At 46.9% G+C, this 13,319-nt stretch overlaps 1 protein-coding gene across 1 annotated transcript in view; it reads right to left on the bottom strand.

Moving 5' to 3' along the window:
• Positions 1–12,897, bottom strand: part of ACAP2 (ArfGAP with coiled-coil, ankyrin repeat and PH domains 2) — a 182,906-nt gene extending 170,009 nt beyond the window's left edge. The window contains exon 1 of the mRNA XM_073578696.1: positions 12,546–12,897. Within this exon, the coding sequence (XP_073434797.1) occupies positions 12,546–12,598 (53 nt within the window). The 5' untranslated portion in view covers positions 12,599–12,897. The remainder of the gene's footprint in view (positions 1–12,545) is intronic.
• Between the last annotated feature and the right edge of the window lie 422 nt (positions 12,898–13,319).

Consider the following 13,319-nt stretch of genomic DNA (forward strand, 5'->3'; position numbering starts at 1 on the left):
AGAACACTGCCTATAGACACTGAACATAGACAGTCTGTTGTGGAAATAACGGCGACGGCAAAACAAAAAAATCCAATTTCCCATTTAATTTCTCTCTCCTCTGATATGATCTAGCACATCAGAGGAGAGAGAAATGGGGTCCCCCAAGCCCCCCTGGTACCTCCGGTGTTCCTGGACCTTCCTGCATCCTCCGGTTCCGCCTCCTAGCGACTTCTTCTGGGAAGAAAATGGCGGGCGCATGTACAGCGCGCCCACCGAGATCCGCCGGCAGGCACAGAAGAAACAATAGGAAATTTTTCCTATTGGTTCATTTTGATCACTGTGATAGGGTCTATCACGATGATAAAAATAAAAAAATTGTAAATCAAACCCCCCTTTAGTTAGGTAAAAATAATAAAATAAAAAAAAGTATTCATTTCCATTTTTCCATTAGGGCTAGGTTTAGGGTTGAGGTTAGGGCAGGGTTATGGTTGTCTTGGTGTTAGTGTTGGAGATAGGGTTGGAGTTAAAATTGGGGGGTTTCCACTGTTTAGGTATATCAGGGGGTCTCCGAACACAACATGTTGGCCACCACTGATTTCAGCCAATTTTGCATTCAAAAAGTCAAACAGTGCTCCCTCCCTTCTGAGCCCTGCCATGCACCCCAAAAAAAGTATCAGCGTACTCAGGAAAATTGCACAACAAATTTTGTGGTCCATTTTCTCTTGTTACCCTAGTGAAAATAAAAAAAATTGGTTCCAAAGTAAATTTTTTGTGAACAAAGTAAAAAGTTCATTTTTTCCTTCCACTTTGCTTTAGTTCTTATGAAGCACCTGAAGGGTTAATAAACTTCTTGAATGTGGTTTTGCACACCTTTTTGGGTATTTTCTGTTATATTGATCCCCCAAACTCACTTCAAGCGTGAGGTGGTCCCTAAGGCCTCTTTCACACTTCAGTTTTTTTGCATCTGTCATAATCCGCCAAAAGGACGGATGGCGGATCCGTTGTAGTAGTGATGACAACGGATGCCACCCGTCTGTTTTTTTGACGGATCCGACAAATGAAGAATTTTAAAGGAATCGCAGCCTGGGAGAGAGGGAGAGAGAGAGAGAGATTTTTTTTTTTTGTTGTCCGGCACCCAGAAAGAATTTCGGGTTAAATGAGTGTCTGGAGGATCCGCCAGAGAAAAAAACGTTGCAAGCTCCGTTTTGAAATCTTTGAGGATGGTGACGGACAGCATCTTTTGGCGGATCCGCAAAAAAAACGGATGCAACGGACGGCAATCCATCACAATCCGCCAATAATGGAAATCAATGGGGAAAAAAACGAATCCTCAAAAGAAAATTGCGGATCCGTTTTTTTCAAAACCTGGCGGATTGTGACTGATTGTAAAAAACTGAAGTGTGAAAGAGGCCTAAGAAAAAATGGTTTTGTAAACTTTGTTGGAAAAATGAGAAATCGCTGGTCAACTTTTAACCTTTATAACGCCCTAACAAAAAAATAAGTTTCCAAAATTGTGCTGATGTAAAGCAGACATGTGGGAAATGTTATTTATTAACAAATTTGTGTGACACAACTCTCTGATTTAAGGGTACAAAATTCAAAGTTTGAAAATAGCAAAATTTCCGTTTTTTTCACAAACAAATGAAAGTTATATCAAAGAATTTTACCACTAACATGAAGTACAATATGTCATGAAAAAAACAATCTCAAAATCAGTGGGATATATTGAAGCGTTCCAGAGCTATAACCTCTTAAAGTGACAGTGGTCAGAATTGTAAAAATTGGTTGGTCATTAAGTACCAATTGGCTTTGTCACTAATCGGTTAAGATTACCATAATTATTAATATTTGCCAAATGCCAGAATAATGAGAGAGAGGGAATGTTTTAAAGCATTTTTATTACCTACTGCAAAGTCAAAAGTTTACTTACACTAAGATTACGATGCCTTTACACAATTCTAGACTGCCCATATGATGTTGTTTGGAAGCTTCTGATAGGTTTTTTGGCAATATCTGAGTTAATTAGTGACACTTGTGGATGAATTTTAATGCACACCTGAAAACACACTGTTTCTTTGTGTAGCATCATGGGAAAGTCTAAAGAATTCAGTCAAGATATCAGGAAGAGAATTGTGGACTTGCACAAGTCTGGCTCATCCTTGGGTACAGTTCCAAGATACCTGAAGGTGCCTCGTCTGTACAAACAATTACTGTATACACAAGTACAAACAAGATGGGAATGTCCAGCCATCATAGCGCTCAGGAAGGAGATGGATTCTGTGTCCCAGAAATGAACGTGCTTTGGTCTGACATGTGCATATCAACCCAAGGACAAAAGCAAAAGACCTTATGAAAATGATGGTGAAACAAGTACTGTATCTACATGGGCTGAAAGGCCACTCTGCCAGAAAGAAGCCGTTACTCCAAAAGGAAGAAATAAAAAAAGCCAGATTCTAGATTGCTGTAGATAAGCCCCGAAAGGCAGTAGCTGCAGCTTATTGCGGAAAAACGAGGTGACAGTTTCCCTTTAATTTGCCTGATACAGTGACGTTCTGCAGAGTCAGGCCAGTGAATTGCTGCATTGGTCGCATTGAATTTTTTTTTTTTTTTTTTAAATCGGACAACCCTTAAAACACAAACATATAGGTTGTGAGTTTTTTAAAATGACATGAAGGAGATGGAGTGCCAGTAGGTTATGAGACTTGTTTTCTGGGAATACAACACATGATAACCAGATGAAATAATGGATGCTAATATATTCCAATATGTTTACATCCATCTTCCATAGTGTGCAGTGCTTAAAAAAATGGAACAGTTTTTCCACCCATTTTTGTATTGCTTTTTCTTAGAGGATGAGGATTTTGCTTACAAGAAAAAAAAAATGCTATATACACAAACGTACATTATATTATTAGTATTTATCATTATAGCGCCATTGGCGCTTTACATGTGAGGAGGGGTATACATAACAAAAACGAGTACAGTAATCTTAAACACAAGTCACGACTGGTACAGGAGGAGAGAGGACCCTGCCCGCGAGGGCTCACTGTCTACCTGGATTCCAAATTTGGCATAGAACATAATGTGAAAAACCCATGGAAAAACAAATGTATCCATTTAAATACTATTTTTACAGTACAAGCGGATATGTCAAGTAGACCACAAAAACGTGGTGTGAAGCAGACCTTACAGCGCGGTTTTACTTCCTGATACAGTTCTGACCAGATCAGACAGCCACAGAAATGTATTAGAAGATCTTTGGGCTCATGGTTCAAATTTTTCCTTTTGCACATACAGCATCACACGAAAACAGCTTTAAAAAGAAAAAAAAAGCCTTGGTACAGTTGTGCTCAAAAGTTTACATACCTCAGCAGAACTTTTGCTTTCTTGGCCTTTTTTCAGACAATATGAATAACACCAAACCTTTTCCTCCACTCATGGTTAGTGGTTGGGTGAAGCCATTTATTGTCAAACTACAGTGTTTTATCTTTTTAAAATCATAATGACAACCCAGGACATCTAAATGATCCTGATCACATACCCTGGTGATTTTGGCCTGGTAACATGCACAGAAGTTGTTCAATAGACGGGGGCGCTTTGGACTAAGCGAACTTACACTGCGTCCAAAGCGCGGCTCGTTCCGGATCGTGGTCACCCAGCCTCAGATTTGCATTATACTGAACAACACGGGTTTTCATTAAAACACGGTTACATTTTCTTACAGTCAGGTTTCCACTTCTGTTACAGAGAATTCAAAAGAAAAATGCCGTCAGCAGTCTCAAAAATGGAGAAAACCTACACTGCTTCTAAAATTGGGAAGTGTAACCGATGATCAGTAGATGACTAGACACTATACAAACCTTGCCCAGCATTCAGTACGTACAGGACACTCGGCCTTGTTCATCAGTGTTTGGGATCCGAGTTACATCAATACTTGGTCAGTTTTTACCTTCAGTGTTTTGTCGGTGAAAGTTCACAGATGAAACCAAATTGGAAAGCTTCTCCTGTCCTCTGCCAGGTTAATCACGGGCAGCTCACAGACAGAACACTGATGCCATTAGTGCACTTTGTGATTTTCACGGACCCATACAATTATGAGGAATTTTAATCCGTGACTCGGATCAAAAACATTCAACTGTCATTTTATGAGCCCACTACTACTACTGCATGTGGACAGCCCGACAGTCTCGTATGGGTACATCTTCTATGCAGGAAAACCCTAAAAGCGCTCGTACGTGACTCACCCACGTCTGAATGAGGCCTTGGGCTGTGGCTACACGGCGACTATTTTGAGTCTTTGATATAACAGAACAGGCAAATTGCATTCGCACAAACGTATATGGCAAGGGATTCACGTGTGACTTACGACAGAAAACCCAACACATAGAATCATTTGTGACTGTCACAATGCGATGCCATGGAAGATTAGCAGAGGCGCCCCGTAATCAAGCCAAAGGGAAAAACACAATTTGCTTCCTGAACTCAATCACATTAACATGCAAAATGAGCGAGTTATGTTACTGAAGAGGTTTTCTGCGGCCAAAAATGGCTTCTGAGATTACAGACCATCCCGCTGAGCCTTACCAAGGGTGAGGTCAGCCTCAGTGCGAGAAGCCCCGACCCCTCATAACGCAGCCTAGGGTGGACCACCACTGAAATATATACAGACTTATTTCCTTCCTTCATTACATAAGCATCTTTCAAGAGTTTCCCTTTTCCCTTCTCACTGCATTAATACAAAGATGCGTAAAAGTAAAAAAAAATGCAACACAAACAATGAATAGATAAAGATAAATTGTGCCAAGAGTCATATGATAACTCAGCTCTGGTACACAGGACAGTCAGACCTACACCACGCACACGTTAGAGGGGTATTCTGAACTGTTAGCCACGTGGCATATTAGTAGGGTAAGCCAGAACATAGGACTGGCTGACAGTCCGAACTCTCTGACCGTTACTGATGTCCGTAAGGAAGTGCCCAAGGGTCCTTTAGCCTTTCTCCTGCAGAACACCATCTGCTCAGCAAGAAACTGAGGCACAACCACATTCAAGTCAACCAAGGAAGAACAGGGAACATAAGCGTCTCATTCTGGAGCGGAGTCATGGTCCTGGCGGTGGAACCACAACTGATGTAAAAATCATTACCTATCAAGTTAGAATGACCGTTTGCATGCAAATCATGTGACACAAATCCATAGATTTTGTTGATGTCTACATGGACGCCCTGACTTCAGGCCTGGGCAAAGTGCGGCCCACTGGCCACATCCGGCCCTCTAGCTGTCTAGAGGGGTCTCCGGCCACTTCCTCCACCAATCAGCGTGTGAAACAGCTGATGCGATGACGTCATTTCATCGTGTCAGCTGTGTACTCCAGAGAGTCTGTGCATCGGAGGCAGGGAGAGAAGAAGAGCGCCAGGGAACTGGACAGAGGTGAGTATGTGGTGTTTTTTTTCCTCATGTGTATGGGCTGTTTAGGTGGGCATGGGAAGGCTATGGCGGGGGGGTGACATGGTGCTGCACACAAAGAGGGTGAAAGCAATATATAAATGTTCATCTGACAATCCGGATGAACTAACATTTACAGACATTTACATGGTGATGCATATGGGGCCAACATGCGGAACATGGTGCTGCAAATGGAGGCGACATGCTGCACATGGGGAGGCTTTGACCCGTCGCCTCATCACCACCAGAGCTGCTGCACCCCCGACCTTCTGTCTCTTCCCCGCTATCCCGTAGAATCTAAGTCTGCAAGGACAGGGTCCTCTCCCCTCTGTACCAGTCTGCCATTGTGAATTTGTTGTGGAAACTTGTTTACTGTTAGCGATATTTATAACTTTGTATGTAACCCCCCATCTCATGTACAGCACCATGGAATTAATGGCACTATATAAATAATAATAATAATAATCATAATATGAGGGGCGACATGCTGCACATGGGGAGGCTTTGGGGGTGACATGCAGTATATATAGAGAGGCTGTGTGGGGCTCATGCAGTGCATATAGGGAGGCTGTGTGGGGCTCATGCAGTGCATATAGGGAGGCTGTGTGGGGCTCATGGTGTGTATATATAGGGAGGTTTGTTGGGGCTCATGCAGTGCATATAGGGAGGCTGTGTGGGGCTCATGCAGTGCATACACAGAGGCTGTGTGGGGCTCATGCAGTGTATATAGGGAGGCTTGTTGGGGCTCATGCAGTGCATACAGGGAGGCTGTGTGGGGCTCATGCAGTGTATATGGGGAGGCTGTGTGGGGCTCATGCAGTGCATACAGGGAGGCTGTGTGGGGCTCATGAAATGTATATAGGGAGGTTGTGTGGGGATCATGCAGTGCATATAGGGAGGCTGTGTGGGGCTCATGCAATGTGTATGGGGAGGCTGTGTTATGAGTTCATTTTCTCCTTCACCTGTGATGTCTGATGAACTCCCTCTGCTGGTGAAAGGAGGTAGTGAAATTGATCTGGATGGGAAGAACCTGTCATCTGAACAGGTGGAGTGTGATTGGACATCCAGAATTTCTGAGTGGATATAAGACAGCCGATGCCCTGCAGGGTTGCTGGTGATCCTTTCTGCTCCGAGCTCTGGTATCCAGTTTAGTTCCTGTCTACTAAAAGCTAAGTTTTTGCTCTGCTATTTTTCCATGAGATTTTGTCTGTTTATTTAGTGTTTGTGTTCAGCCTGCCCTGGTTGGGACGGGCTGAACTCCATTTTTGTCTCTGATCAGTTGATCTCTTTGCTCTGTCTTCAGAATATACCTGAGTGCTGATATAGTGTTTTTGAAGTCTAGTGACTTCAGGGCCTTTTCTATCAGACGTGTTGGACATTATTTTTGGCAGGGTTTTTTTGCGTGATTGCAGCCAGCATCTTTTCTGTCCTTTCCTATCTAGTTAGTTGGGCCCCATCATTTGCTCAGCCTGTCTTTCTGTCTGTGTTTGTGTTTTCATCTGTTTTTCACAGACAATACATGTTGGGGGCTGTCTATTGCTTTGGGGTCTGCTCTGGGGCAGTTTAGATTTCCCCTTTCTTTAGGCTTATTTAGCTCTCCGGCTGTGACGAGGGGTCTAGGGCACAGTAGGAACCCCCCACGGCTACTGTTATGGTGAATAGGATCAGGGGTCTGCAATCTGCTAGCTACCAACCACTCCGGTTTTCTGGACTTAGCTTGTGTTTTTGTTTTTTCCTCCTCTGGTGACTCATTCATAACATTGTGTGGGGCTCATGTCACATATCGGGGAGGCTGTGTGGGGCTCATGCAGTGTATATAGGGAGGCTGTGCGTTGGGGCTCATGCAGTGTATATAGGGAGGCTGTGTGGAGCTCATGCAGTATATAGGGAGGCTGTGTGGGGAGCATGTCGCATATAAAGGACTGTTGAGGGGCTCATACGATATACAGAAGGGGCTGAGTTTGGGTTCAAACGATATATAGGGGGATGTCAGCATACTTAATTCTGCTGAATATTAAGTGATACAATTAATATAATTATCAATAACATAATATTAATATTGATATATTATAATTAAGTAGAATTAATTTCGTCCTATTGGTTCAGCCCTCCACAACAGTCACAGTCTCATGTGGCCCCTCTGGAAAATTAATTGCCCACCCCTGCCTTACAGCACTTGTGATGGAGAAGCAACATCAATTATGGTGAGCGTTACCATGCTCTCTGGAGCAATAATCAGACATCAGAAGAATCAGCCAGCAGTTTAAGCTTGTGATACACATCCGGTAATAGAGGCTTACTCGCTGATCCAGCCAGCAACCCAAGGCTGGCCATTCACATACAAATGAGTCTTCGGCCATACACGTGGACATTCAGAGAAAGCTGCTGCCAGACACCTCTAGACGAGACATATTTGGTGTTAACATTCAAAGTGTCCGATCCTTCTCTCCCCCACCACCTATTGAGGGAGAGTTGGAGGCTCCTATACACATTAGATTGTCCACTGATCATATCAATATCTGCAGGGTGGGCTGTGTTTAGTCTAAGGCCGGGATCACACATGTGAAAAACTCGGACGAGTCTCGCTTCTTAATACCCGGCAGTGCCGTCGGCACTCGGGAGCGGAGCGTGCGGCTGCATAACAATACATGGAGCCGCACGCTCTGCTCCTGAGTGCCGGCGGCAGTGCCAGGTATTAAGAGGTGAGACTCGTCCGAGTTTCTCGCATGTGTGACCCCGGCCTACGGGTATGTTTCCACGTTCAGTATTTGCTGTGGATTGTACACTGTGGCCAGATGTTACAGCATAGTGGATGGGATTTTAAGAAATCCCATCTCCACTATGTGTTCAAAGATGCAGGTGGAAGACCTGTGTAACCGGACATGCGGTGAGACTTTCCAGACCGCAGCATGTCTATTTATCTTGCAGAGATGCTCCGTCTCCACAAGATAAATAGCACCATCCTAAGTATAGGATGTGGTGATTCCGCACGGTTCAGTGAACACATGCAGAATCACCGCGTGTACAAAAAGCTGGAAACGCTTTGGATGGAGCGGGCATGTGCTGCGTCCAAAGCACTGCCATAACCTGAACGTGGAAACATACCCTGATGGGTACGGAGGCCTCCTGACTCTCCCCAATGGCAGATGTTGGGGAAAAAGATGGCTCAAAAGCAGATGAATCTACTACATGGGACATAAGCTGCTACCACTGGCGTCTGGCATTGGCTTACTCCCATCATCCCACTGAGATAGCTACTGGGTAAAGAAGCGTTTGGCTGGCAGCAATCTAATGTGTACAGAAGCCTTACTGCCCGCACCCCTTACAGGAAACAGACCTTTTAAAAGGGAAACCACCACTATGTCAGGGCCGCCCCCTGGACATGTGTACAAACACCTGGGGTTTCAGGGAATACAGTACAAGTCACCGTCTGATCAGCTCCTCCACTCTGTAGCACCCCGCCTGCAGATCAGATGCCACGCTACTAGGGATGAGCGAATAGCTTTGGATAAGTCTGAATAGCTATAGCGCTTACTGAAGAGCTGCATCGGGAACCCGGATACCTGGAGCGCTCCTAATACCCAGCTGTTCGGCTCCGCAGCTGCATGTGTCGCGGCTGTGTGACAGTAACAACAAACAGGCTATCCATGCATGTGCTGGGACTGTCACAAAGTGGCTACTTATGCAGCTGCGGCACTGAACAGATAATCATCGGGAGCGCTCCAGGTATCCGGGTTCCCGATGCAGCTATTTGGTAAGCGCTATAGCTATTCGGATAAGGAGGGAGTCGAAGCTATTCACTCATCCCTACAAAATGATTTCCCTTTAAGTAGCGACACCATAAAAGAATCTTTAGGAGAATATTTCCACAATGTGTCACAAGTTGTCACCAGTAAAAATGAGAAACTCCACAACAATTCCATGAGGTGAGGGTCAGACCTGCGTCGCTGTGCCCAGCAGCCCCTGGTCAGTCAGTACGGGGGGCCGCCGCCTGCCGATCACAAACCCAGAGATCGGAAGCAAAGCTTATTCCAACATCAGCCCGCCCTCTGATTGGCTGCGGATGGGAACCAGGATTCGTTATTTTTACCATTTAGCTACTCACGTCAGTGATTACACAGGACGGTAGGTGGTTTCCATCTGCACCGGCCTCACATGGACATAATAGGCACAGGGGGAACGTGATGAAACTATAGCCAATGTATACACTGTGTTCCAAATTATTATGCAAAAAATATTTCCTCATATTTTCTCTAAATTACCTATATGAATTGCAGTCATTGTTATTTTCCAGTCATCTACTATTCTAGTATAATTGCAATGTTTTTGAACAAACTGCCTATGAAAACAGTATATTTTTAAAAATAAGAAACACTCAAAATGCATGTTCCAAATTATTATGCACAGCAGAGTTTTCAACCTTTTTTATTTTGAACAAAAAAATGGTCAATTGTGAAATTATAAGCATTATCAGCTTATTACAAAATGAAATCAAACAGTTTTCAAGTCAAAACTTTATTCTAGGTGATGTTACATTTGCACATAGGACCCCTTGTTCGAAAGAAGCTTCTGAACTCTCTCGTCCATTGAATTTGTCAGTTTTTGGATGGTTTGTGCTTCAATTGTTTTGCATGTGGACAGAATCCCCTCCCAGAGCTGTTGCTTAGATGTGAACTGCCTCCCGCCATCATAGACACTCCTTTTGATGATGCTCCAGAGGTTCTCAATGGGGTTGAGGTCAGGGGAAGATGGTGGCCACACCATAAGTTTGTCCTCTTTTATGCCCATAGCAGCCAGAGATGCAGATGTGTTATTTGCAGCATGAGACGGTGCATTATCATGCATGAAAATGATCTTGCTGCGGAAAGCACGGTTCTTCCTCTTGAACCATGGCAGGAAGTGCTGTTTTAGAAACTCCACATAGATTATGGAGTTCATCTTTACCCCTTCAGGGATCCTAAAGGGGCCGACAATCTCTCTCCCCATGATTCCAGCCCAAAACATTACTCCACCTCCTCCTTGTTGGCGCCTTAGCCGTGTTTTCATGGGGTGTCCATCAACCAGCCATCCTCCACGCCATCCATCTGGACCATTTAGCGTTGCACGGCACTCATCGGTGAACAGTTTGGAAGTCAGTCTTCATGTATCGTTTGGCCCACTGGAGCCGTTTCTGCTTGTGCGCAGTGGATAGAGGTGGTCGACAGGATGGCTTACGCACAGCTGCAAACCTCTGAAGGACCCTGCATCTTGTTGTTCAGGGGACGCTGGAGGCACCAGCAGCTTCATAAACTTGTCTGCTGCTATGACAAGGCATTTTTGCAGTTGCTCTTTTAACCTGACGCAATTGCCTGTTGGAAAGAGTCCTCAATTTTTCCTTATCAGCACGCACACGTGTGTGCTGGGAATCAGATACATACTTCTTGATTGTGCGATGATCACGATGAAGTGTCTTGGCAATGTTGATTGTAGTCATGCCTTGACCTAAATACTCCACAATTTGTTGCTTCTCAGGAGCCGACACATCCTTTTTCTTTCCCATTTTGGCAAAAAATGTAGGCTGCTTAATAATGTGGAACAGCCTTCTTAAGTAGTCTTGCCTTTATTTGGACACACCTGCCAAACTAATTTGCACAGGTATCTGCAATTGCTTTCAGTGATATAAAGAGCCCTGACACACATCACCATCAATGAGTTTAAATGACAGACAAAAAAATTCTAATCTTATCACTCCTAAACTCTTTATGCATAATAATTTGGAACACAGTTTAGAGCGGAGGAGCGTACGAGCCCCACAGTCTGCCATCCGAGGGCGTCTGCGCATGGCTACCACGAGCCCTCACAGCTCAGGCGCCTTGGGAAAAATTCCCACAACTACGACTCCTTTATAGGGTAAAAAGACGAGTTGTGTTGTGACCAGCTCCCCTTATGCTTCCTCCAGGTCCCCCTGCACCGGGTCCCCAGCCCCCGTACCATGCCTCTAGCCCCCGTACTGTACCTCAGCCCCCCCCCCATTCCTTCTGCTCCAGACCCCCGTACCATGCCTCCAGCCCCCCGTACTGTACCTCAGCCCCCCCGTACCATGCCTCTAGCCCCCCGTACTGTACCTCAGCCCCCCCCATTCCTTCTGCTCCAGCCCCCCGTACCATGCCTCCAGCCCCCCGTACTGTACCTCAGCCCCCCCGTACCATGCCTCTAGCCCCCGTACTGTACCTCAGCCCCCCCCCATTCCTTCTGCTCCAGCCCCCCGTACCATGCCTCCAGCCCCCCGTACTGTACCTCAGCCCCCCCGTACCATGCCTCTAGCCCCCCGTACTGTACCTCAGCCCCCCCATTCCTTCTGCTCCAGCCCCCCGTACCATGCCCCCAGCCCCCGTACCATGCCTCTAGCCCCCGTACTGTACCTCAGCCCCCCCATTCCTTCTGCTCCAGCCCCCCGTACCATGCCTCCAGCCCCCCGTACTGTACCTCAGCCCCCCCGTACCATGCCTCTAGCCCCCGTACTGTACCTCAGCCCCCCCCCATTCCTTCTGCTCCAGCCCCCAGTACCATGCCTCCAGCCCCCCGTACTGTACCTCAGCCCCCCCCGTACCATGCCTCTAGCCCCCGTACTGTACCTCAGCCCCCCCATTCCTTCTGCTCCAGCCCCCCGTACCATGCCTCCAGCCCCCCGTACTGTACCTCAGCCCCCCCGTACCATGCCTCTAGCCCCCGTACTGTACCTCAGCCCCCCCCCATTCCTTCTGCTCCAGCCCCCAGTACCATGCCTCCAGCCCCCCGTACTGTACCTCAGCCCCCCCCGTACCATGCCTCTAGCCCCCCGTACTGTACCTCAGCCCCCCCGTACCATGCCTCTAGCCCCCCGTACTGTACCTCAACCCCCCCCCCCCCCCCCCCCCATTCCTTCTGCTCCAGCCCAGCAGGACACTTTCCCCATAGCACAGTCCTGGTAAAAGCCCATATAGCTCCTCTCACTCCAGTGACCTATGCAGCTGTAGCACTACAAGTCGCAGCTGTACATCAGGGATCCAGTGCAGGGACGCAGCTCCGGTCAGGCTCCTTTCCTCCACTTTCAGTTCCGTCCCCCAGTAATACACGCACAGCACAGAAGTCCCACGTTACCTAAACCGGGGCGAGTCCTTCAGGCACTCCTCGAAATCCACCGTCACCTTCATGTTCCCGGCCTGAAGCTCTATGGGCTGCGTGAGGTGGAGACAGGCTCCGGGGCCGCGATCAGGGTCAGCAGAGCCGGACAGGAAGCGGTACCGGAGGCCGCTACGTGGCGCTGCTGCGCAAACCCCAGTCCCCACCGTCCACACTGCAGCTCCCCGCACAGTCAGCCCCGGCCCCGCCCCCAGCACGGTGAGTGACACCCCAGCCAGCTAACAGCCGGCAGCCTCAGTGCAGCAGAGGGCGCGCCTGGTGACCGAGCACAACAAGGAAGAGGATGAGTCACCCTGGAGGGAAGGAGCAGGGCGAGGTGCAGCCCGGAGTAGTATACCATTGTTACTTGTAGCTGGGAATGTAGCGAGAGGAGAAAGTACTGAGTGCGGGCCGCGACCTCCGGTGAGGGCCCGAGTGCGGGCCGCGACCTATTGCTAATAAGGTCCTGTCATCAGTGCAAAGTTTGAGATTGATTTGCTCATGGTGAGGGGCAGGGCCGGACTGGGACTAAAATTCAGCCCTGGCATTTGAAGTTACACAGGCCCACTAGTCACATGGTGACTATATAATATCTTTGTACACTTGTAGTTTACAAGAAGTGAGAGGAGATTAAAACGACTATATAACATGTAGTCACAGCTGTGCCCAGTATTTCAGCTCAGTCCTATTTATTGCTTTTAGGTACAGTACTCCTCCCAAAGCTCTGTCCCCTTTTGTATGCATGATTACAGA

Source organism: Dendrobates tinctorius, unplaced genomic scaffold (assembly GCF_039654945.1).
Source record: "Dendrobates tinctorius isolate UK_male_01 unplaced genomic scaffold, ASM3965494v1 ptg000060l, whole genome shotgun sequence".
Classification (NCBI taxonomy): Eukaryota; Metazoa; Chordata; class Amphibia; order Anura; family Dendrobatidae; genus Dendrobates; species Dendrobates tinctorius.